The 22,533-nt window shown below is 33.7% G+C and overlaps 1 protein-coding gene across 4 annotated transcripts; it reads right to left on the bottom strand.

Moving 5' to 3' along the window:
* Positions 1 to 137: 137 nt before the first annotated feature.
* Positions 138 to 7,302, bottom strand: LOC109009978 (polypyrimidine tract-binding protein homolog 3-like). 4 transcript variants are annotated; one of them, XM_035694872.1, is made up of 15 exons: positions 7,174 to 7,302; positions 6,648 to 6,716; positions 6,474 to 6,545; positions 6,273 to 6,349; positions 6,002 to 6,080; positions 4,371 to 4,503; positions 4,080 to 4,144; positions 3,920 to 3,969; positions 3,797 to 3,838; positions 3,633 to 3,684; positions 3,473 to 3,530; positions 3,365 to 3,378; positions 2,187 to 2,294; positions 1,961 to 2,104; positions 138 to 842 (listed from the first exon to the last, which is right to left on the bottom strand). In XM_035694872.1, exons 2-15 carry the CDS (start codon positions 6,702 to 6,704, stop codon positions 453 to 455), a joined length of 1,341 nt encoding a protein of 446 aa, XP_035550765.1. In that variant the 5' UTR covers positions 6,705 to 6,716; positions 7,174 to 7,302; the 3' UTR covers positions 138 to 452. The 4 variants fall into 4 exon arrangements, with proteins under 4 accessions (XP_035550765.1, XP_035550763.1, XP_035550766.1 ...); XM_035694870.1 differs by having other exon boundaries at positions 147 to 842; positions 3,323 to 3,378; XM_035694873.1 differs by having other exon boundaries at positions 147 to 842; positions 3,365 to 3,382; positions 3,477 to 3,530.
* Positions 7,303 to 22,533: the final 15,231 nt, after the last annotated feature.

Raw genomic sequence — 22,533 nt, 5'->3', positions numbered from 1 at the left:
TGAGTTAATCATACGATGATAGTAAAAAAGAAGAAGATAAATAGAATTTTTCTAATGGGTAAAATTTCGAAAAAAATAGAAAAACATGGGAACAGAATCCCAATCAATGCTACGAAATGGAAATAAAAATCCCATCCTGGCCAAAGAAAAAGAAGTTTTAAACGGAAATATCGCCAATCTTCAAGTTACACACAAATGGAGAGTAGGAAATCTCTTGCCAAAAACAAAAAGGAAAGAGAAAACAACAAATCCAGGAATGAATACATAAAACAGTAAAATTATATAAATTTTGGAAAATAAGGGAGAGAATAAAAGGAGGGACAAACATTATTCTAACCTTCCCAAGTGGGTTACATTACAGTTGCAATGAAAGGTAAAAAGAGAACAGTATGACCATAGAATTGTACATAACCGTCCTTAAAGGAAGCTGCCTCTTTCTTCATGCAGGATTCCTAGATAGTCTGCAACTGGGAGAAGGAGATTCGGATAATTGATCCATCAATAGAGGTGGCATGCTTGCAGACAAGTGCCTCAGCGGCTTGCTCTTCAGTCTCAAACAGAACCAAGGCTTGTTTCTTCCCATTTGCCTCAAAGATTTTGGTGTTAACAATAGTCCCATGCTCCTCCAGGTGCGTCACCAAGTCATCGTCTGTAATTTCCTGAGGGAGGGTGGACAGGTGGACCATCTTGGTTGGTGAACAGCAATACCGGTAGTTTTTGGCAGCATTACGGTTAAAGCGGTTAAGGTTTGAATTGGAGTAATCATGGGTGTCTGGGGCTGGTGTTATATTTGGATACTTGGAGAAGTTTACCTCCAGCTGTTTCCCAAAGAGCAATGCTCCCTATGTCAAAATAGAAAACTTAACTTAATGCTCAATTATCTGGAATGTAACCTATCAAGCGAGATTATATTTAAATCCTGAAAGCACCATAGTCAAACGTAAATACCATTAACCAAAATTTTGAAAAAAACAAACACAATTGCAACGATAAAAGAATACAAGGATAATCACCTTAAAAGAGTTAATACAAATTAGATGGTGCTTTTCTGAGAAGCCATTGATCAACATTTGAAAAGAAACAGATAAACAGAAGGCCACCAGTTTCAAATAAAAGGATTCTTTTGGGTTGATCAAGGAGAGGTGAACATTTGTGCAAGATAGGGAGCAAACTAGGTCCTGACAAAATCCCCAAAGAAAATTCTTTCAATTGACCTATAAATAATCATTTTTCAACTTAAAAAAGAAGTTGACATGACGGTACAATTAAGGACAAACACCTATTTCAATCTAGGGGATGAAAAGAAAATCAATATTTTATATCAGTGGGACTTTAGTTGGAGATAACAATGTTTCTGTTACAGAAGTTCCAATAAAAAAAAGGAAATGCCCTATCTTTGGGTGCAGTTTGAACATTATACTGCTCAATATGTTCACAAATAATATTACAAATCTTGTCCGTTCGAATGGTTTGGAAAACCACAGTTTCTGATTTTGTCCTTTATGTTTAGTAGAAAGTAGCTATGAAGTCCTCAAATAATATAAAAAGTCGCAATCAGATCCTTTGCCAGCCAGATAGTTCAGAAATATTAAGAAAACAATTTTGATTGCTATGACATACACCATGTGGATAACTATGGTCAACAACTTGACATTGTTTTTTTTTTTTTCAAAAGGTATAAAGTATGTGTAACAAGAGTATCGGATAGAATGGATGACAACTTGACATTGTTATGTTGAAAAAAAATGTCAAGTTATGAAAAACTACAATTAAGTAAATGTGATTATATGTTTAACTGGATTGCTGTTGCCATATCAGCTGTCACATAAGAAATTAACGAGGCATATCATCAAATTTTGTTGGTCAAACGAACAGGACCTAAACTGTGATTTTTCAAATTTGATTGTAATTGAAATTCTACTTTGGATTACAATGAACATATGGGAAAAATAAATCTAACCTTCAAGAAGTGCACAGCCAACTCTGCCTGGAATCCATCTCCCATTTGAATAAGGGCGTGATCTGGTTTACTACGGAGAAGCTTAATCCTCACAATGTTTCCATAAAGGGAAAATAAATTGAACAACTTATCCTCATCAATTTTCTGAAAAAGGAAAGTTTTCATAGCATTAATGAACTTCAAAAGAAGGAATGGATGGGAAACAAATACAAGAAACATCACTTACATCAGGATTTAGATTAGAGACCAAGACAGTGCACCTGTCATTTGTGCCACTTATTCCAGGAGGTAGGCCCCCACTAAAGGCAGCTGTGATGGCTGCAGCATCTCCCATCTAGAATGATACAATGCAAAAGGTTTATCAATAAATAACTATTAAGTGAATGAATTGAATCACATTTATAAGGTGTTCAGCAAAACCAATGAAAGAGGTCATCAGAAAAGTATTAGAATAGGGAACTGTGAGGTTATCTACATTTTTATGTCCCTAAATCTATATATTACTAGGCATTCGTGTGCCAGAGTTGACCAGTCAACAAGTCCGTTCAAAATTTGTAGACAAGATTTAAACATTTCAAAAAATTTTGAGCTTAGTTGAGACCCAATAAAAATATATTTGGATTGAGAAAGTTGTTGAGAGATGATTTTATTGGGGATTGAAAAAGTGGCAGGGCCCACTGGAAATATGTCTGTAAAGAATTTTTTGTGAGAGGTTTTTTTGAGTTTTGTGAAAGTTGTTTTAGTTTTAGTTTGCCATGGAAGTCGAGGCAAGATGTTTTGATAGTTGTTGTTTTAGTGTAAAGATGTTTCGATGGATGCTAAGAAAATTTTCAAAAGTTTTTAACAATTTCTTTATTCCCAAACATGATGTCAATAAGCCATCTGGGGGAGTGCGTCTGTCTCACATGGAATAGAATGTAATAAAAAACAGGCATGGGCACTGTGCCTACTATGATATTCTGAAAACATTGACAAAGTATCGACAATGAAATTTATGAAAAAAAATATCAAGTCTCTGAGAGTTTGACATTTTTTTTTATATATAAGCTCATGTTCAACTTATGCATGGCGAACAGAGCAGTGGAATGGTGACCAAAGCATTGAAAACAAAATAATGAAATTACACATACCTTGCCTCTAAGAGTTCATGAGAAAAAATAAAAATAAAATATCTATAATGAATATAACACTGGGAATGGGATTTTACAAGTTTGTCATGTATACGACTTCTTACTATGATATACTAATCTTTTAACTCTCAAACTTGTGGAAAAAGAGGGTTATCATCTAAAAATAGTCACTGTTCATACTCATAAACAAAAGAATTAGTTAGTAAAACCATTCAGATATGAACAAAACAACCTGAAAAAGGAAGGCCAAGAGAAAAGCTTGATCAACACAAACCTGTGGAAATGCCACTGCAACGGATAATATGTATTAGATCTATCAGTAATTTGAAAGTTGTATAATATATAGGTGGCAAAACAAAAAATAAGGACCACGAAAATGCACCTGCCCGAGTTCCAGGAGGTTGAAGACCATACATGCTCCCCGCATCACCATACCCTGACTATTATCAGAAACATAAAGAGATAAGTTCTAGAAACCAAAATGTGAAAACAATGATGATTTTACATGTACTTTTATCAAATATATCAACAGAATAACATACTTGGGAGGATCTGCCCTTTTGTTCTGAAGGTAGAGCTGGGTTTGTGAAATCCCTGCACATTGAATAAAATCAGAACAAGGAAAAATTTAGCTACAAATGTTAATTAGCCAGGACAGCTTGAGGTTAATACAAAGCAGAATGAAGCTAAGATGCTTTGCACACACCTGGAGCGCTCATTATTGTAGTTCACCTGTAGCTCAGAAAGGCTGATTTTATAATAAACAAAAACATGAGACTTAATACTGTAAAGATAACTGAAAAGAGACTGTTAAAATGATAGCACTTACTTTGAAAACTGAATATCCAGCTGACAACAGCCATCATAAATATTTCGTCCCTACAAAGGAGTTGCCCAAGTTTAGAAACTTTAATCAGAATAAACTCTTGCTCAACCAATTCCCTTAACTAATAGATGCTTGGGGGGGAAGCACTCATCAGCCCGCCCACCTGAAGTGCATCAATTGCAGAAAGGGCACTCTGGTGTGACTGGTACTGGATAAGGGCTTGAAAACCTACAAATTTGCAGACCAATGGAGTAGTATTTAATACATTTGTGAAAGATCTTTTTCTGTCATGAGCCCTTGCATAAGGTCAGAGAAATCTTCAAGAATATGCTAAGCTGATACAGTCAAAGTGTTAAAGTTCCAGTACTCTATATCCAAATCATCAATACTATCTTCCCCACATCACAAAAAATATATCCAATGAGAGAGAGGGAGAAGACTTGAAGAAGCTGACCAGCTGACTTCTGAAATGTGACAATCTTCTCCACAAAACCATAAGGAGAAAACACTTGATGAAGCACTTCCACTGTCATTGGATATAGCATGTGATGAATTGTGACTAAGAGAATTCGATTAGGCGGCGCATCCTGAAAGTTCCTCGTGATATACCAGCAGAGACAGAAGAGAATGTAGAGATAGAGAGAGAGGAGGGTAAATATATCAAGAAATGGAAATTGAAAAGATTTAAGAGATGATATAAGTTACTTTATTACTTATTGATTTACATTTACAAAATTAACAAAATAATATTATGATTCATACGTTTATGAACGTTTGGATATGTTTCCAAGACAATTGCCACAGCTAGAAAGGTGGTCTTTCGGAGAAAATAAACAATGAACCGTTATCTAGAAAGATCATTTGAACAAGAAGTTGACCGAAAGAACATTCTATATAAAAAAAATTCACACACCACACCTTTCTTTTTTACAGGTAAAATTTTATTAAAATTGCAGGTGGGCATTGCATAGTGACATCGGTAACATGAAAGGGAAACACCTATATAATCTAAACTACACATGATGTTGGTAATATGCAAGAGAAACACCTATAACCTAAATTACACATGCAGAAACACATATTTGTCTATGTAAGTTGTAGGTTGAGTAATAGAGTTGTCAGAGCAAGTACCAGTGGTTCTCACATGAAGTCATACAGACTAAAGGGCAAAACTAATTGAGCCAAGTATCGGAGTTTAAGATATTTACACAAATAGTTATATATTAATATATGGTTAAACTCCAACTTGAGCCAGTTCATCCTCTTCTTTGAAAGCTTGGCGTCTACCATTTTCCCTCCCTCCCTCCCCTGCTAGGTATTGACATCTTTTGATGACGAGGAACCCAGAGACCGTGCAAAAACAACATTCATTTACCCGGGTAAACAACAGACCCATGTGATGCTAAGAGTTGACATCTAGCTAACTAACCAAAAATATAGGGTAAAATCAAACAATGTATCAATTACTACATATCTCTAGAATGGTTTCACATCTTAACAAATAGGCAACAGATTTAATAGATAGATGGTTATGAAGAACAATTCAATTAGCTAGCAAGATAGAGAGCTCACTCATAACGAAGTTAGTTTCCAACTTCAAACTTATATAGAGTCATACATATTGATAAAGCATGTAAAACATTACATTTTTTTTTTAATAATATTAGATACCATATTGAACAGGGTCTTATTTAAAATGAAAAAGTTGTGTATTTGGGCTATGGCTCTTTCCAATCAATAAAACTTCATTCTTGGTTAACAAAAAATATATCTTTGTGCAGCTTCCCCCCCTCAACCTTTTGGGCACCTCTTTTTTAATGGAATGGTATCAAAGTATACATGTCCATAAAATCATTCAAGGACATTTGTCATGCATTAGATCATCCTCTCAACAAAAACAGATAAAGACATATGGATCCATGAAGATCTATATCATTAAATTGTTCTTTAAACAGAAGTCTATATTTATGAATTTCTAGGCAAGTTTCGTAACGCTACCACATGAGTACATGTGCCCAGCGAAAAATATTGTTGGTCTAAGAGCACCCACAAAAATAGAAGGATATTCAAAATTTGAGCACCAACCTGGTTGCGCCCTTGAGGGTTCTGATCCACTGTAGTCAGTTCTTGATGTGAAGAGAACTGAATGTAAACATTTCTCCCCCTAACATAACCAAACACACATTTAATTTTCCACTATAACATTAAATGAGAAAAAAAAATAACAAACACTTCGACATTTAATCCCCATGCTACCCAACCATGTGACCTGACAAAGGGGTCTCCCCAAAAGGAGTCTCCTGTTGTCACAGCATGCATACAAGAAAAACAGAAATTGTGACAGAAAACACTCTACCGAACACTAGGTTGAATATTTGCGTAGTATTGCATTACATTGACAGCGGATCCCACATCCTGCATCTGGATAAGAGCCTGTTTTAAAATGATAAGATAAAACTAGCACAAATTAGGTTTTTCCATTGTCATAGCCTTCTACGCAGATATCCACTGAAGCATTAATTTTTCCCAAAAAAGTATTAGAGTCAAAAGTAATAACCTGGTTCTTTGCACGAAGCATCACTGATTTAGTAACAACCCCAAAAGGCTGAACCAGTTGAAGCAAATCATTCTGGAAAATCGAAAGAAGATACAAATAGATGAATGAAACTAAACAATACGATACACAAACAATACAAAAGAAGAGAGAACTTTCTTTGCAATGCGAGAGTACCTCAGTTATCTCGTAACCCACGTTTCGAACATGAAGAACTTTTGAAGGCTCTGTCATCTTAGTCAATAACTGTGATAAATCACAAAACTTGTTAAACATATTTTGATGTCGTAAAGAAAACAGAAATAATAATTTGACACTAACAGAACTATATAAGAAAAACATTAGCCCCTGCCTGGCTACCAAGAAAACTGAAAACGAAAAAAATACTAGAATCGTGCAATTTTAATGCTTTTGGACACAACTCTAGTTTTCCGTTGATTTGAAACTTAAAGCTCAGGTTTCTTCGATATTTTCTCAGCAGCCGAACTAAAAGTTAATCGAAAAAGAAAAGAACAGAAATTTATCTGATACAGAAGAACAAGACAGAAATAAAAATTCTTAAAAATAAAACCCAAAAGCTTGAATGGAATGGGCATACTAATCTCACAAAGAATCGAATGAAACGCAAATTGAAGCTTCAACGTAATGCTAAAATAACATATTTGGGAGAAGGTTGGAGAAAAAGCCGATCACATTAGCTTACAGTGAACTGGCGGGCTTGACAGCTTTGAAGTTGATCTCTTATGTATCTGAGATAAGTGTCTCAGCTGGGGCTGGGGTGCATCTGAGAAAGGGAGAGAACGGTTCGGAGCCCTAGATTTGGAATTTAATGTTTGTTCGTACAACGAACAAAATAGGTTATTAGGTTCTGGTCGTTAATGTAATTTTACCTGTCCCCTCGCAATTAGGGAAATTAAAAAAAAAAATGAAACATGACAAAACAAAAAACACATTTTCACCTGGTCATGTTGTTCCTTCTGTACAAACTATTAAGGCAAATAATAAAGGTAAATTATCTCAGAGGCAATTACGCCACCACCTTATCTTAGAGTTGTATAAACCAAACTTTTTATACTTCAAATTTTACATTCACGCTCTAGGGTATTGAATTAAAGAGTTTTTTTTTTTTTAATTTTTATCAAAGTGACACCCCCCACAAGCAATTACTAGTGGTCCAATGTGGAATGGGCCACTCAGTGGCAGTTACTCTAGAGGTCACGTTGGTGGTGGTTATTGGTGCATCATCTGGTTATTGTATGAGGAAGGTGATGGAGCAAATTATCTCTAAGCCCCAAAATATCTTTGTTTAGGAGAGACAAATCTTTGATTCGATTTTTATTACTAATGAATGTATAGATAGTCGTATGAGGGAGGATATTTTAGATGTTCTTTATAAGCTTTATATGGAAAAGACAAATAATCACGTAAATTGAGATTTTCTTTTCTAAATAATTGGAAGATGCGGTTTTGGGAAAATGTGGTGTTCTTGGATTAAGCACTTTGTTTTTACTGCCTAGTTCTTGGTATTGGTTAGTGGTAATTCAGTTGGTTTTTTCCATTGCTCTTGTGGTTTGAAATAGGGGATCATTTGTCCCATTTCCTTTTTGTCATTATCATGGAGGTGTTGGGTCAGATGGTTGAGGCCGCTGTAAGGGTAGAGGGGATTTCTTTTAGGCTTATCGGTTGGTAATGCTAATAATGGGTCTATGACACATTCTTGTATTTCTTTTGCATTTGAAACTCATCTTATATGATGTGGATTGTGGTCAAATTCAAGTCTTAAGGATTGTGTTATTATGTTTTGAAGTTGTCTCGGGCCTTACGTTGAATTTTGGAAAGTCGGAGATGGTTTTGGTGGGGATGATGCACAACATCAATAGTTTGGCAAGTTTGTTGGGTTGTAAAGTTACTTCTTTACCTTTGAAATATATAGGCCTTACATTGGAGGCGCATTTTAAGGCTAATGCTATAAGGGATGAGGCTGTTGAGAAAGTTGAGAAAACGTTGGCTGGTTGGAAGTAGTTATATTTATCTAAAGGGGCACAATTACTTTAGTTAACAGTACCCTTTCCAATCTTCTCATTACTTTCTATCGTTGTTTTCATTGCTTGTAGGGGTGGCCAACCAGATCGAGAAGTTATTTCGTGCATTCTTGTGGGGTGGAATGGAAGAGGAAACTAAATTTGATATTGTTAAATAAAGTTTGTTCTCTTATTTCAATTAGAGGTTTTGGGCTTTGTAATTTGAGTATCTTTAATAGAGCTTTATTGAGGAAATGATTATAGAGATATCAATTGGAAATGAGGTCGCTTTGGAGGGAGGTTATTGATTGAAAATATGGAAGTGCTTGGGGGTTGGTGTTCTAATGAAGTATCGAGAGGAGGGGGGGGGTTATGGTGTGGATTTTTTGGAAGTGGGGAGACTTTCTATCGTTGTTTTCATTGCCAGTAGGGGTGGCCAACCAAATTGAGAAGTTATTTCGTGCATTCTTGTGGGGTGGAATGAGAGAGGAAACTAAATTTTATATTGTTAAATAAAGTTTGTTCTCCTATTTCAGTTAGAGGTTTTGGGGTTTGTAATTTGAGTATCTTTAATAGAGCTTTATTGAGGAAATGATTATGGAGATATCAATTGGAAAGGGGGTAGCTTTGGAGGGAGGTTATTGATTGAAAATATGGAAGTGCTTGGGGGTTGGTGTTCTAATGAAGTATCGAGAGGGGAAAGGGCTTATGGTGTGGATTTTTGGAAGTTCATTACTGAGAGTTGTGAGAGTTTTGTTAGCCATGTTAGTTATGATGTTGGAGAGGGATCTAGAATCCATTTTTGGGATTGATTTAGTGTGGTGATTGAGCCCTCAATAGGGTGTTTCTGATTTTTTATTTTATGGCTTATGATCAGTATGCTTCTGTATCTTATTTGCTCATTGTTCTAACGACTCTCTTCAGTGGGATGTTTGCTTCACTAGAACTGTTCAGGATTAGGAAATTGATGAAGTTTAAGTTTTCTTTAGCCTTTTCCACTCTTTAATGTTTGGTGGTAATGATGTGAATAGGATGTTGTGGAAGTCCAAGAGGTGTAAAAGGTTCATTGTTCGATTATATTATAAAATTGTTGACTTTTCATAATAGTCCTCCTTTTGCTTGAAAGTGTTTAATTTGGATGTCTCATGAGTCTTCCAATTTTCATATGGACTGCCTCTCTTGGAAAAATTTTGATGTTGGACAATTTAAGGAAGTGTGATATTATAGTTATGGATTGGTGTTTCATGTGTAGTAAGCATGAAAAAATCGTGGATCATTTACTTTTATATTATGAGGTGATAAGGGTTTTGTGGGATGACATTTTTTGTAGGATCGGTTTGGCTAGGGTGATGTGTTTGAGAGTGGTTGATCTTCTTACATGGTTGGAATGGGCTTCATGGTTGTTCTCAAGTGGATGCGGTTTGGAAGATGTTTCCTTTGTGCTTTATGTGATGCATTTGGATGGAAATGAATGAACGGTATTTTAATGATAATGAGTGTACGTTGGAGCAAATATGAAGTTTTTTGTTTATTGCTTTAGTCTTATGCTTTAGTGATTAATGGAACATCTGCTCATGATTTTCTGTTATCGCTTTCTATTTCTTAGAATGTAGTTAGGTATTTTCTTTTACATACAACCTGTGTACATGAGCTTCGTATATATATTATTTTCTAATAAAATTATTTTTACATATATATATATATAATCAACCATTGGCGCCCAAAAGAGTCACCCTCGAAAGTGTCTCTTGAGGCTATCATTAGGCACTACAAGAAATCATATATTTTTCAGTGATTTTAAGATCGCTGCAAAAAAAATCACTACGGGTCGCCGCTGAATTCTAGCACAAAGTTGGGAAATGCTGGGGGAGAATTAACTGTTCACCATTTTTTTTTAAAATTTTTTTTATAATTATTTTACGGCGACTTTTATACCTATTGCAGCGATTTTTGTTGTCACAAAAAAATATTGTTACCAAAGCGGCATTTTATTTCCGTCGAATTTGAAAATCGCCGCAAGAGATACTATTTGCGGTATCTATTGCGGTGAACATTGTCAACATAAAAGTCATATGCGGCCAATTAATGCTTATTAACGGTGAATCAAAAGCGCCGAAAAAACTAATAAAATTTAAACCCGCGCATTTTCCCCTCATTCCTTTAATTCCCTCCCCCATCTCTCTCCCAAATCCCTCTTCTCCAAAAAATCGCAGTCTTATGTGACACCCCCATTCTCTCTTTGTCGTTCTCTTAACCTTCACATCCTGGGTCGCGTCAACCTCCACCCCCACCACCTCCTACATTTCTCTAAATCCTCTACGAACGTTAGCCTTTTCCACACCTTCTCAATTGTGGCCTCCTTATCTTCTCCCTCCAGCAACTTGACGTGTGTACAATCTGGTTGGATCAGGGTTTTGAAGGAATGATCGCGAGCATTGGACAGGACAATGTGTCCTGTTGTGTATTGGATGTTGATGGTGCAAGCCCTTTACGTATTTATTCCTCATCGTGCTCATTATATAGATCACAAAAAAGTTAGTTGAGAATGGAATTAAAGGGGAGGATATTGGCAACATTACAGAATGTCTTAAGTAGTTGGAGTTCATAACTTAGGTAGTTTCTTACCGAATGTCTTGGTATAAGATTATGTTTATAGGTTACATGTTTTGTTTAGCCCTTTATTTTCTCTAAAATTCTTTCATTGGTATATATTAAAAGTCAATTGGATGCAGTGTTCTTGTAAGACTTGTTGAAATTTAATGTGAATTTGTATTTTTTATATAGAATGTTTTAGTACCATCATTTTTTTTCTTTTATCAAAGACCATTTCCGGCTACTTCTGTTTTAGAAAATCTGTATTATGTGGATTAACTTTTTTAACTTCTTTAAAGAAGTTAATCCACATTGACGATACTATAAAAAAATATCATAAGGATCATGATACTTCACTCAATGGTTTAGAATACTAGTGAAACGTTTCACTATTATTTATTTATTTATTTATTTTTGTAACAGACTGTTTAAGTCGCCGCAAAAGGACCCTTTCTCATCACTAATAGTTTTTGCGATGATTAACGTATGTTGCAAATAGACTTTTAGAGTCAGAATCCAAATTCGTCGGGAAAATTTTATTTGCAACAACTATTTTCGATAGAAATGTATAATTACGACGAATAATGATGGTCGCAAAAGTCCTTACGGTCCCATAACCTTTTGGCAACGACAATAAATATCATTGAAAATACTTATTTGCGGTGATTTTTAGAGTATTTGCGACGAACAGTTACAGCTGCAAAAAATTTTCTCAACGATAAATGCTATATCGTTGGGAAATCAAAGAGTCTTTTGCGGTGATTTATTTACCTTTTGCGAGGATATATTGCCACAATTGACTTTTCTCAACGATTTAAGAGTAAATATATCGTCGGGGAATATGAATTTTTTTCGACGATTTTTGCTTGTCGCTGATTTAACTTAGAAATGACACTTTTAATTGCGTTGAAAATGCATTGAACGAAAAATTGACGAAAATGGGCAATTGCAACGATTTTTGAGAGTTTTTGCAACGATTTTGAGTATTGGAAAAGTGCTGATTTCTTGTAATGAGGAGATCCAAATTGGGCGAGTTCAAAAAATATTGCCATGACACTCTTACTTGTCTTCCCCACTTTATTACTCTTTCTATCCATTTTAACCTAAGATGTCACAACTGTTAGTCATGTGTGCCTAAGGGGTCGACCAACCTCCTTAAAGAGGCCCGTGATCCACCCATCAATAGTGGTGGCTATGCAGATCAGGTAGCCATGGGCTGTGGGCAGACCACCCTTGAGGTAGTCATGTAGTCATGATAAGGTGATCATTGATCGAGACCATTGGTAAAAAGAGTTTTAGTGGCTGTTAATTATGGTTGCCATAACAATTTCATTCGGGACTTCGAGTACGGTTGATTAATGGACAATTATAAGTAATAGTGGTGATTGGAGCAATATTAATTGCCATTCATCATGGGTTACCACTAGGTAAAATTCCAATAAAAGTTTTTATTGAAGATCATCATAATGCCATTCATGAATACATTAATTAAACTCATAAATGAAAAAAAAAACAAATACAATTTATTAGAGTTAAAATACATTTTTAACCTTATAACTACTTTTCTCCCCTTTATTAAAGTGTATATAAGGCTACGTTTTGTAATATTTTAGATTACATAATACAAATTATATTCTTTCACCTCTATTTTCCATTTCCATTTCTGTTCTTTACATGGTATCAGAAGAATTTTTCTGCAAAATACAATCATGTCTGATTCATCTATTTCTTCAACTCCTAATCCTCTTCATGAAGATTCTTCAAGTCCTTTCTTCCTTCATCACAGTGACAGTCCAAGTACATTGCTCATAACACAAGTTCTCAATGGTGAGAACTACCAAGTTTTCCTCTTGGATTCGATGTAATAATATGGTCTTGTCATGGCTACTTAATTCTTTATCCAAAGAAATTGCCGCTAGTGTAATCTATGAAGATTCTGCAATGGTAATGTGGTGCGATCTCAAAGATCGATTTTCTCAAGCCAACAGACCTCGTATCTTCAAATTACAAAAGGCTATTGCTTCTCTTACACAAGATAACCTCACGATTAGTGCATATTTTACACAACTGAAAGGATTATGGCATGAGTTACTCAATTATAGGCCATTGCCATCCTGTTCATGTGGTGTTCTATGATCCATATTTGATCTCCAACAACAAGATTACGTTATGCATTTCCTTATGTGACTAAATGATCGATACTCTCACATTCGAGGTCAGATTCTGTTAATTGATCATCTTCCTCTGATTAACAAAGTTTTCTCTCTTATTCTTCAAGAAGAAAGATAAAGAGACATCGGATCTTTCATGATCCCTTCCATTCCTTTTGCTGCTTTGTCTTCAAGCAGTATTGGCAAATCCTCTGCTGACAATAAGGCTTCTATTCGAAAGCATAGACCTCTATGTTCTCATTGTGGATTGCAAGGTCACATTGTTGACAAATGCTTTAAAATTCATGGATATCCACCAGGATATCGTGTTAAAGCCAGATCCTCAGCTTCTTATGCTAACCAAGCAGTCTCCAATGATTCCAATTTTTCTCTACCTTTTTCTCATACACAATGTCAACAACTTTTGGCACTTCTCAATCCTGAGTCTTCTGCTCCTACTCATCAGGCATCAAATACAATTACCTCATCTCTTTTTGATCATCTCTCAAGTAAATTTTCTTTTAATCATTCGGTTTTTTCCTCCATCAATAAAACTTCCAAACAGTTTTCTGATCATGACTGGATAATTGATACCGGTGCGACTAATCATATGATCCACTCAATATCTTTATTCACCTCATATCAACCTATACACAACACTGTTGTGAAGCTTCCTAATGGAACTTCTGCTCATGTAAGTCACATAGGTTCCATTTTCTTATCACCAAACCTTATCTTACATGATGTTCTATATATGCCTTCATTTACCTTTAATCTCATTTCTGTTAGCAAGCTAATCAGTTCATCTTGTTGTCTTATTTTCCTTCATAATGAATGCTTTATTCAGGACCTCATACATTGGAGGACGATTGGGAGGGGACAAGCTAAAGAAGGGTTATACTTGTTGTAACCCCCACCAGTTCATTGTTTTGTGTCTCAAAATGGATCATCTCATGCTGATTCTTTCAATGTTAAACCACATACTGTTAATTTTGTTTCTATTTGGCATCAAAGGATGGGACATCCATCCTTATCTTAGATGAAACTGTTGCCTCAGTTTTCTTCCATCACTTCTAATAATAATCCCAAGCATTGTAGTGTTTGTCCTCTTGCCAAACACAAGAGGTTACCATTTCCTGACAGTGAACACACTTCTTTACATCTATTTGATATTGTTCATGTTGATATTTTGGGACCTTTTTCTCCTTCATCCATAGGAGGTTTTCGTTATTTTTTAACCATAGTGGATGACTATTCTCGTAGTACTTGGCTTTATATGCTCAAATCAAAATCTGATGCTCGAAGTCATTTACAATATTTTACTGCTATGGTTGAAAATTAGTTTGCCTCTTCTATCAAAATCATTAGGTCTGATCATGGAAATGAGTTTGCTATGCATCATTTCTTTTCTAGCAAAGGCATTATCCATCAATTGTCCTGTGTAGCTACTCCCTAACAAAATTCAGTGGTTGAAAGGAAGCATCAGCACATTTTAAATGTAGCTCGAGCTCTCCTTTTTCAATCCAATGTTCCATTGATTTTTTGGAGTGAATGCATCCTCACTGTCGTGTAGCTAATCAATAGAACTCATTCTCCAATTATTTCCAATAAAACTCCTTATGAGTTGCTCTTTCATAAATCACCATCATATACTCATTTAAGAGTATTTGGTTCACTGTGTTATGCTTCCACTCTTGCGCATAACAGATCTAAATTTTTCCCTCGAGCTTATAGATGTATTTTTCTTGGATATGCACTTGCTTCTAAGGGTTACAAATTGTATGACCTTGATGATAATTCCATGAGCAGATTTTTCCTTTCCAATATGTTCCATATAACATTGATAACTTTTTTTTTATGAATCCATCATCGTCTGTTGTCCTTCCTAGTCTAGCCATAATCACTCTTTTAATGCTTCTTTTCCTTCTCCTCTAGACTCTATCTCAGTCCCTACTATACCAGATTCATCACCTCCATATAGAAGATCATTGAGAACACACAAACCACTTGGCTACTTGCAGGATTACCACTGTCATTTGGCAATTTCTAATGCTTGTTCTATCCCATCTTCACATCCTTTTATTGGTCCTGAATCTGGTAAGCTATACTCCCTTTCATCTGTTATTTCTTATTCTCGATTATCTTCACCACACCGAGCATGTTCTTTAGCCATTTCATAACTTGTTGAGCCAAAATTCTATCATCAAGCTGTAAAATATCCCCATTGGAGAACTGCTATGGCATAAGAGATTAATGCACTTCAGCAGAATCATAATTGGACATTGACAACTCTACTACCTGGAAAACATTTAATTGGATGCAAATGGGTATATAAGGTCAACTTTAAGTCTAATGGAAGCCTTGAAAGGTATAAGGCTAGGCTGGTGGCTAAAGGTTTTACTCAATAAGAAGGGATTGATTTTTTCGATATTTTTTCACCAGTTGCAAAAATGGTTACAGTAAAGTCTTTATTAGCCATTGCAGCTACTAAAGGTTGTCATCTTATTAATTTAGATGTCAACAATGCTTTTTTGCATGGTGACTTGAAAGAAGAAGTCTATATGTCCATACCTCCTGGTTTTGGTGAAAAAGGAGACACTAGAGTTTGCAAGCTTAATAAATCCTTGTATGGATTAAAGCAAGCATCTCGGCAATGGTTTGCTAAGTTTTCCTCCATCATTATTCAACATGGTTTCGTCCAATCAATAGCTGATTATTCACTCTTCACTCGGTCACAAGGCTCTTCTTTTTTTGCTTTATTAGTATATGTTGATGACGTATTAATTACTAGCAATGATGTTGCCGCAGTGGACACTCTCAAGAAGTTCCTTGATGATAAATTTAAATTGAAAGATCTTGGTGGTCCATTGAAATTTTTTTTGGGACTTGAAGTTGCTCGCAACTCCAAAGGCATATCCCTTTCTCAAAAGAAATACACCTTGGAGATATTATTCGACACTGGATATTTGGGAAGTAAACCAGTTAAGACTCCCATGTAACAAAACTTGAAATTGTCTCGGAGTGAAGGTGTTCTTCTTCTTGAGGATGCCAAAGTTTATAGAAGATTGGTTGGTCGTTTGCTTTATCTTACAATCACTAGACCCGATATTACCTTTGTTGTGCATGTCCTTAGCCAGTTTATGGATTCACCTCGACAGCCTCATTTAAATGTTGCATATCGTGTCCTACAATACTTGAAATCTGCTCCTAGCTAAGGACTCTTCTTCTCTACTAATTCTTCACTCAAACTGAGTGCTTCTACTGACTCAGATTTGGCTGGATGTCAAGATAGCAGATGATCCCTCACTGGCTTTTGTATTTTCCTTGGCAATTCTCTTGTGTCATGGAAATCCAAGAAGCAAGCTGTAGTATCAAGATTCTCTGCAGAAGTCGAGTATCGAGCAATGGCTTCCACAATTTGTGAATTAGTTTGGCTATCCTCGTTGCTTTCAGATCTTCAAGTACCTCAAGCAATTGTTTCTTTCTATTGTGATAGTAAAGCTGTGTTGCATATTGCTTCAAACTCTGTATTTCACGAACGTACCAAGCACATTGAAATCGATTGCCATTTTGTTCGTGATATGTTTCAAGATGGTTTTTTGTGTGCAATGCATGTTTCTTCAAGAAATCAATTAGTTGACTGCTTCACCAGTGCTCTAGCCAGTCCACTGTTTTCTGCCATGATGTCCAAGTTGAGCCTCATTGATATTCATGCTCCAGCTTGAGGAGGGTGTATTAGAGTTAAAAATATATTTTTAACCTTATAATTACTTTTCCCACTTTTATTAAAGTGTATATAAGGCTACATTTTGTAATACTTTAGATTACAAAATACAAATTATATTTTTCCACCTTTTTTCGTTTCCATTTCCATTTCTGTTCTTTACACAATTAGAAAATATACGTGTAACCTTTTAAACAATAACATCATTTTTTATGATAATTATGATCAGTACCATATATACACAGTATTGATCATTGTATATATTGGGATAAGAATTGAGGAACAGATCATGATCAACTGGGAATTAAAAGGATTAATTTTTAAGTCTTTGCTTAATTTTGCCATTTTTGGCCTTCAGAAATAAACAAAAAATGCATGCAAGTTGTCCATATAGTGGATTACAATGAATACTTGTCTAATATGATTTGTTCCTATGAAAGAAGAAAAGAAGATCATTGTTTTGGCAGCTGGTTGGATCAAACGAAATTTCCCATGCATGTACGTAAAAACTTTTTCGTTAAAATATTAGCATGCAATTGTACTCCGGCAGGAAAACAAGATATTGCATTTATCTACCTAGCTGCCTAAATTTGAATAAACACACTCTATCATCATAGGGATGTTTGGTAATGTTTTTCATATCATTTCATCTCATATTCCATCTTATTTCATCTCATACCATCTCACTTCATTCCCAAACATCGCTCTATTTCAAACACAAACACTTTCAAATTAATCGTTAAAACTTTTTCAAACTAATTATTATAATTTTCTCAAACTTTCAAATAAAATATAAAAAAAAAATAATTCAACTTTTTCAAAATCTAAAATAAATGTAATATTAAAAAAATTATATTATAACAATATTTTAACTTTATAATATTTTTATTAAATTTTTTTTTCTCTTATTTTCCAAAACCTCATAAAACATCATAATTAATTTAAACTATTTTACTACTATTCACAAACCATTTCACTATTATTCAATATTCACAGATTTTTCATCTCATCTCATTCCCTAATTAAGCATACCTAAGAGTTGTTCGGGAATAAGTCTCATCTCATCTCGTCTTCTTTCTAAACATCACTCCAATACAAATATTTTTCAATTTCAAATTTTTAACTTTTTCATCTAGTTATTATCTAATCATTACAAAATTTTCAAACTTTCAAACAAAATACAAAAAATAATTCAACTTTTTCAAATATTAAAAAAAATGATATTAAAAAATAATATTCCAATGATATTTTAACTTTATAATATTTAGAATAATATTAGATATATTCATGGGTTGTGCAAGCGTCTCACACCCCGCTTGAAAAAGAGTGAGATTTGCTATTAATTTTTTTTCATGTGAATCTCATGTTTACTCATTTTTTTCAAAAGAAGTGTGCAGTATTTGAGTAATCTGTAATTATAAATATCATTTTTCTAATATTTTTATTTAATTTTTTTATCTCTCATTTCTCAAAATCCAATAAAACTTATAATTCAAACAATTTAATTACTATTCACAAATAATTTTTATTACTATTAATATATTTCTTATTTCATTTCATCTCATTTTTTAATAAAACACAACAACCAAATTAATTATAAAAGATAAAAAAATAATCTTCAAATTATAGTCTCCAATTTTTTTTTCTGAGTTTGAAGAGGGAGAGAGAGGTTACAGGTGATATGAGTATGACAAAAAGTTGGGGGAAAAAAAAAAAAGCTTTGTTATGCAACTTTCACTATCCTTTACATTTTTTTAAATTTTTAATATTTTTTTTGAGTTTTTTTTTAATTATTTCAAATTTATTATTTAATATTTATATAATAAATATTTAATAAAAAATAATAAAAATTAAAATAATATTAAGTATGGAGTGTTAAAAAATTGAAAAAATTTATTAAAAAAAGAAAAGAAAAGTATGGAACGTGGAGTAAAACAGTAGCTTGTTTAAGACCTCACATTTTTCTCATTTCTAGCAATTAATATTCATCGGTTTCGTCGCCATGTAAATACTGACAAGAGACCGATGCTTCTGCTTCTTTAGCGGCCGATTCGCCTCTTCTTCCTCGGTAATCTGTCCAATATTTGCCCAAGTCATTACTCGTGGGTTTTGATCAACCTCTTCATCAGTGTCCTTGTTCTTGTTCTTGTTCTTGTTGCCGTTGTCATCTTCATCATTGAGCTGCAAGAGATGCTGAGGCACAGTATTCTCTGTCTCCATGATCAGCACCTTCTGGGGATTACTTTTACTTGTAGAAGAGTACGGTGATTCTGCCATGGAAATGCTTAAGAAATTAGACAAGAAAAGGGAGACTTGATTGGATCAACCTCCCTTAGGTTGCGTTTGGATATTGAAGTGAGTTGAGTTGAGTTGAGTTGAGATAATAAAATATTGTTAGAATATTATTTATTATTATTATTATTATTTTGGGATTTAAAAAATTTGAATTGTTTATTATATTTTGTGTTGGGATTTGAAAAAGTTGTAATGATGAGTTGAGATGAGTTGAGAGAAATTGTGGTTCCAAACGAAGCCCTATTTCTTTCCTTCTCTCCGTTTTCTCTCTGATCATGTTCTTTTGGACGGGTTTTGCTTTAAAGGTTTTGCACATAATTATTTTGTAATTATCACATCATTAATTTTGTTGATGATCTATATTAATCCGTTTGGATAGTAAAAGCGTTTCACATAATTATATTTTATATAAAAATTTGATAAAATTATAATGATGAATTAAGTTGAAATGAGATAAAACGTTTTTACTATCCAAAATGACTATATAAATCATCAACAAAGTTAATGATGCAATAATTATAAAATAAAAATAATATTCTAATAATATTTTATTATATTAAATTTTCTCAAATTTTTTAAATTTTAAAATAAAATAATATTCTAATAATATTTTATTTAATTTTTAATTTTTATTTAAAACCATCTCATATCTTCTTACTATCATCATATTATTACATTGTATTATCATTAATCTGGCCATTTATAATATCTGTCACCTTGTTTCTCAAAAAATGTAATTATACGTGCGATTAATTTGGATGGTGCAAATTAATTACGTGCATTCCCTTTTAAAAAAAAAAAAATGTCCACTATTTAAAAAAGAGACTTATTTTTATGTAGATTTCGGGTTTGTCACGAAACTTCACATTTTAAAATTATATAAATAATTTCTTTTTCTTCAAATACGTACCTATTTTAATGGTACTCTTAATATTTGGTTAATTTACAATCGAGAAATTGAGAAAAAGATTCACTCAATTCTTGTCTAAAATGTGAGGATCGGAATAGAAAGATATATATAAAGCAGAGAGAAATGAACAATATCAGCCTACATCTTCAACACAACGTGTTGAGTTGAAAAAAAAAAAAAAAAAATTTCTAAAGGGTGTGTTGCGGCTTTCGGCTGATGTCCAGCATTTCTCATAAAGCAGATCATGTAACATTTATTATTTTCCGTGTCTGTCTCTCTTATATATAGATGATCAGAGGAGATCTTGATTTAATCCAAAAATCTGTAACCGATGTTTGGTTCCATAAAAATGTATTAATTTCCTTATAATATAATAAATTTCTTAAAGAGTCCCAGCACTCCTTGAATCGAACGTAATCTCCTGCATTTAAGTGTATCTCATGGTAAACGTCAGTGACTCAGTATGCTCCCTCATTTTATAGTCTCTTCATTTTGATCGCTCATATATTTAATTTTTTTTTATTTGTTTACTGATTAAAAAAGTTATTATTAGTTTTCGTTTGGACCTACAGAACGGCCTTTGTGTCCTTTGAGTAGTGACTACCCTTTCTTTCAAGGGATAAATGTTACAAGAAAAGCTTATATCACACACATCTACATAATCTCAACATGTAATATGTGTGTTTAAATAAAAAAATAAAAAGAATAAATCACATATTAATTAAATAAAAATATGTGATGTAAGATTTTCTTATAACATTTCTCTTCCAGTAAGAACTTGGACTCCTCCCAAACTCCTATCTTTCCTTTCTTCCATTCCTCCCTATTTTTACAAGTTCTTTGTGCCAGTTTATTTTAAGTTTTCTCTAATATTTTGGATGTTGATATGTGATCTATTGCTTTTGAGGGCCTATTTAAATATTGAAATAGTTTCAACTTATCAGTTTCAGGAATAGTTTGGATTCATAGATAAGTTGAGATGGATTGAGATGGTTTATAATTAGTAAAATAAAATTTGAATTATTTATTATATTTTATGTGAAAATTTGATAAAATTGTAATAATGAGATAAAATGAATTGAGAAAGATTGAGATAAATTACGAATATAAATAAAGTCTAAACCTTCTTCTCTCGTTTCATCTCATTTTAATATTTATTTCTATTATTTTCATTGTCTATGTACCCATACGTGGCATTACCTGTGCTCCACTGCTCCTATTCAAGTTGTACGTGGGTTCCACGCACCACCACATATTTGCCGCTCCATCACGCATACACGCGGGCCCCACCCCCGTGTTTCCCTATTACGGATCCACCCATTTCAGACTATCGCAATTTCATTCCTCCCAACACGTGGGTCCCACGTGCCTGTAAATCCGTGTAATCACTTTTGGAGTTTTCATGTTCTACTGTCAACATTATCCTGTCAACATTATCCTATTGCAATATTGCACGTGTTATTGCTTTTCTAAAATTTGGAATTCTCATGCTCTTATGGTCGTCCCGTTTGAATTTATAGATAAATTAAGATAAGTTCAGATAATCTTAAATAAGTTAAATAATAATAATATTAAATTTTATTTTTAATATTATTATTATTTTAAAATTTTAAATTATTTATTATATTTTATATAAAAATTTAAAAAAATTATAATAATAAAATAAAATAAATTAATATGAATTTCGAATCTAAACGGTACAAAAGTTTTCCACTACTTTTTCCCAAAACAATCTAAAATATATAGTGCGCTTCTTCCTAGTGTGGTACGTATTTTCTGCAACAAACAAAATAAAGGCTTCTTTAGTATTCGAGACCATCGTATCAATCATTTTAACGATGACTTTTTTTTAGCACTTGATCTGAAAATAATTAAAACTTAAAGACCCAACCATTAATTTCGTTTCATTTCCCACTTTTATTATTGCATTGATATAGTTATATTGTAATAGTGCCACATCAATGCAATGTATATATTGTTAGAACTCTTCATTCTCTACTCTTTTAAATATTGCAAGTTACTTATAATTTTATATATATATATATATATATATGTATGTATAGGGAGCTGCTATTTTGTACTGATCTCAAAGTGACCGTTCATTTTGACTGCTAGTGGGCTACACACTTAAATATTCGAGACTCATCAACAAACGAACGAATATCGTAGCTTTGCAAGCTGGTGGGCTACACAATTCCCAGCTCTAGGAGTAAAAACGACTCTCCAATCAACTCGGCTCCTTAGTAAAGATCCGATGTCGTCAATAACTTGGCCATACCAGCTCCAGCTTTCTGAATCACAGTTGACTGCTTTAACAATCACTTGAGCATCTCCCTCAAATATAACATTTCTTATATCAAGCTCCATGCAT

The sequence above is a fragment of the Juglans regia genome, chromosome 10, assembly GCF_001411555.2.
Source record: "Juglans regia cultivar Chandler chromosome 10, Walnut 2.0, whole genome shotgun sequence".
Classification (NCBI taxonomy): domain Eukaryota; kingdom Viridiplantae; phylum Streptophyta; class Magnoliopsida; order Fagales; family Juglandaceae; genus Juglans; species Juglans regia.
Note: the sequence above shows the minus strand (reverse complement) of the source record. Positions and strands in the feature narration are given on the sequence as shown.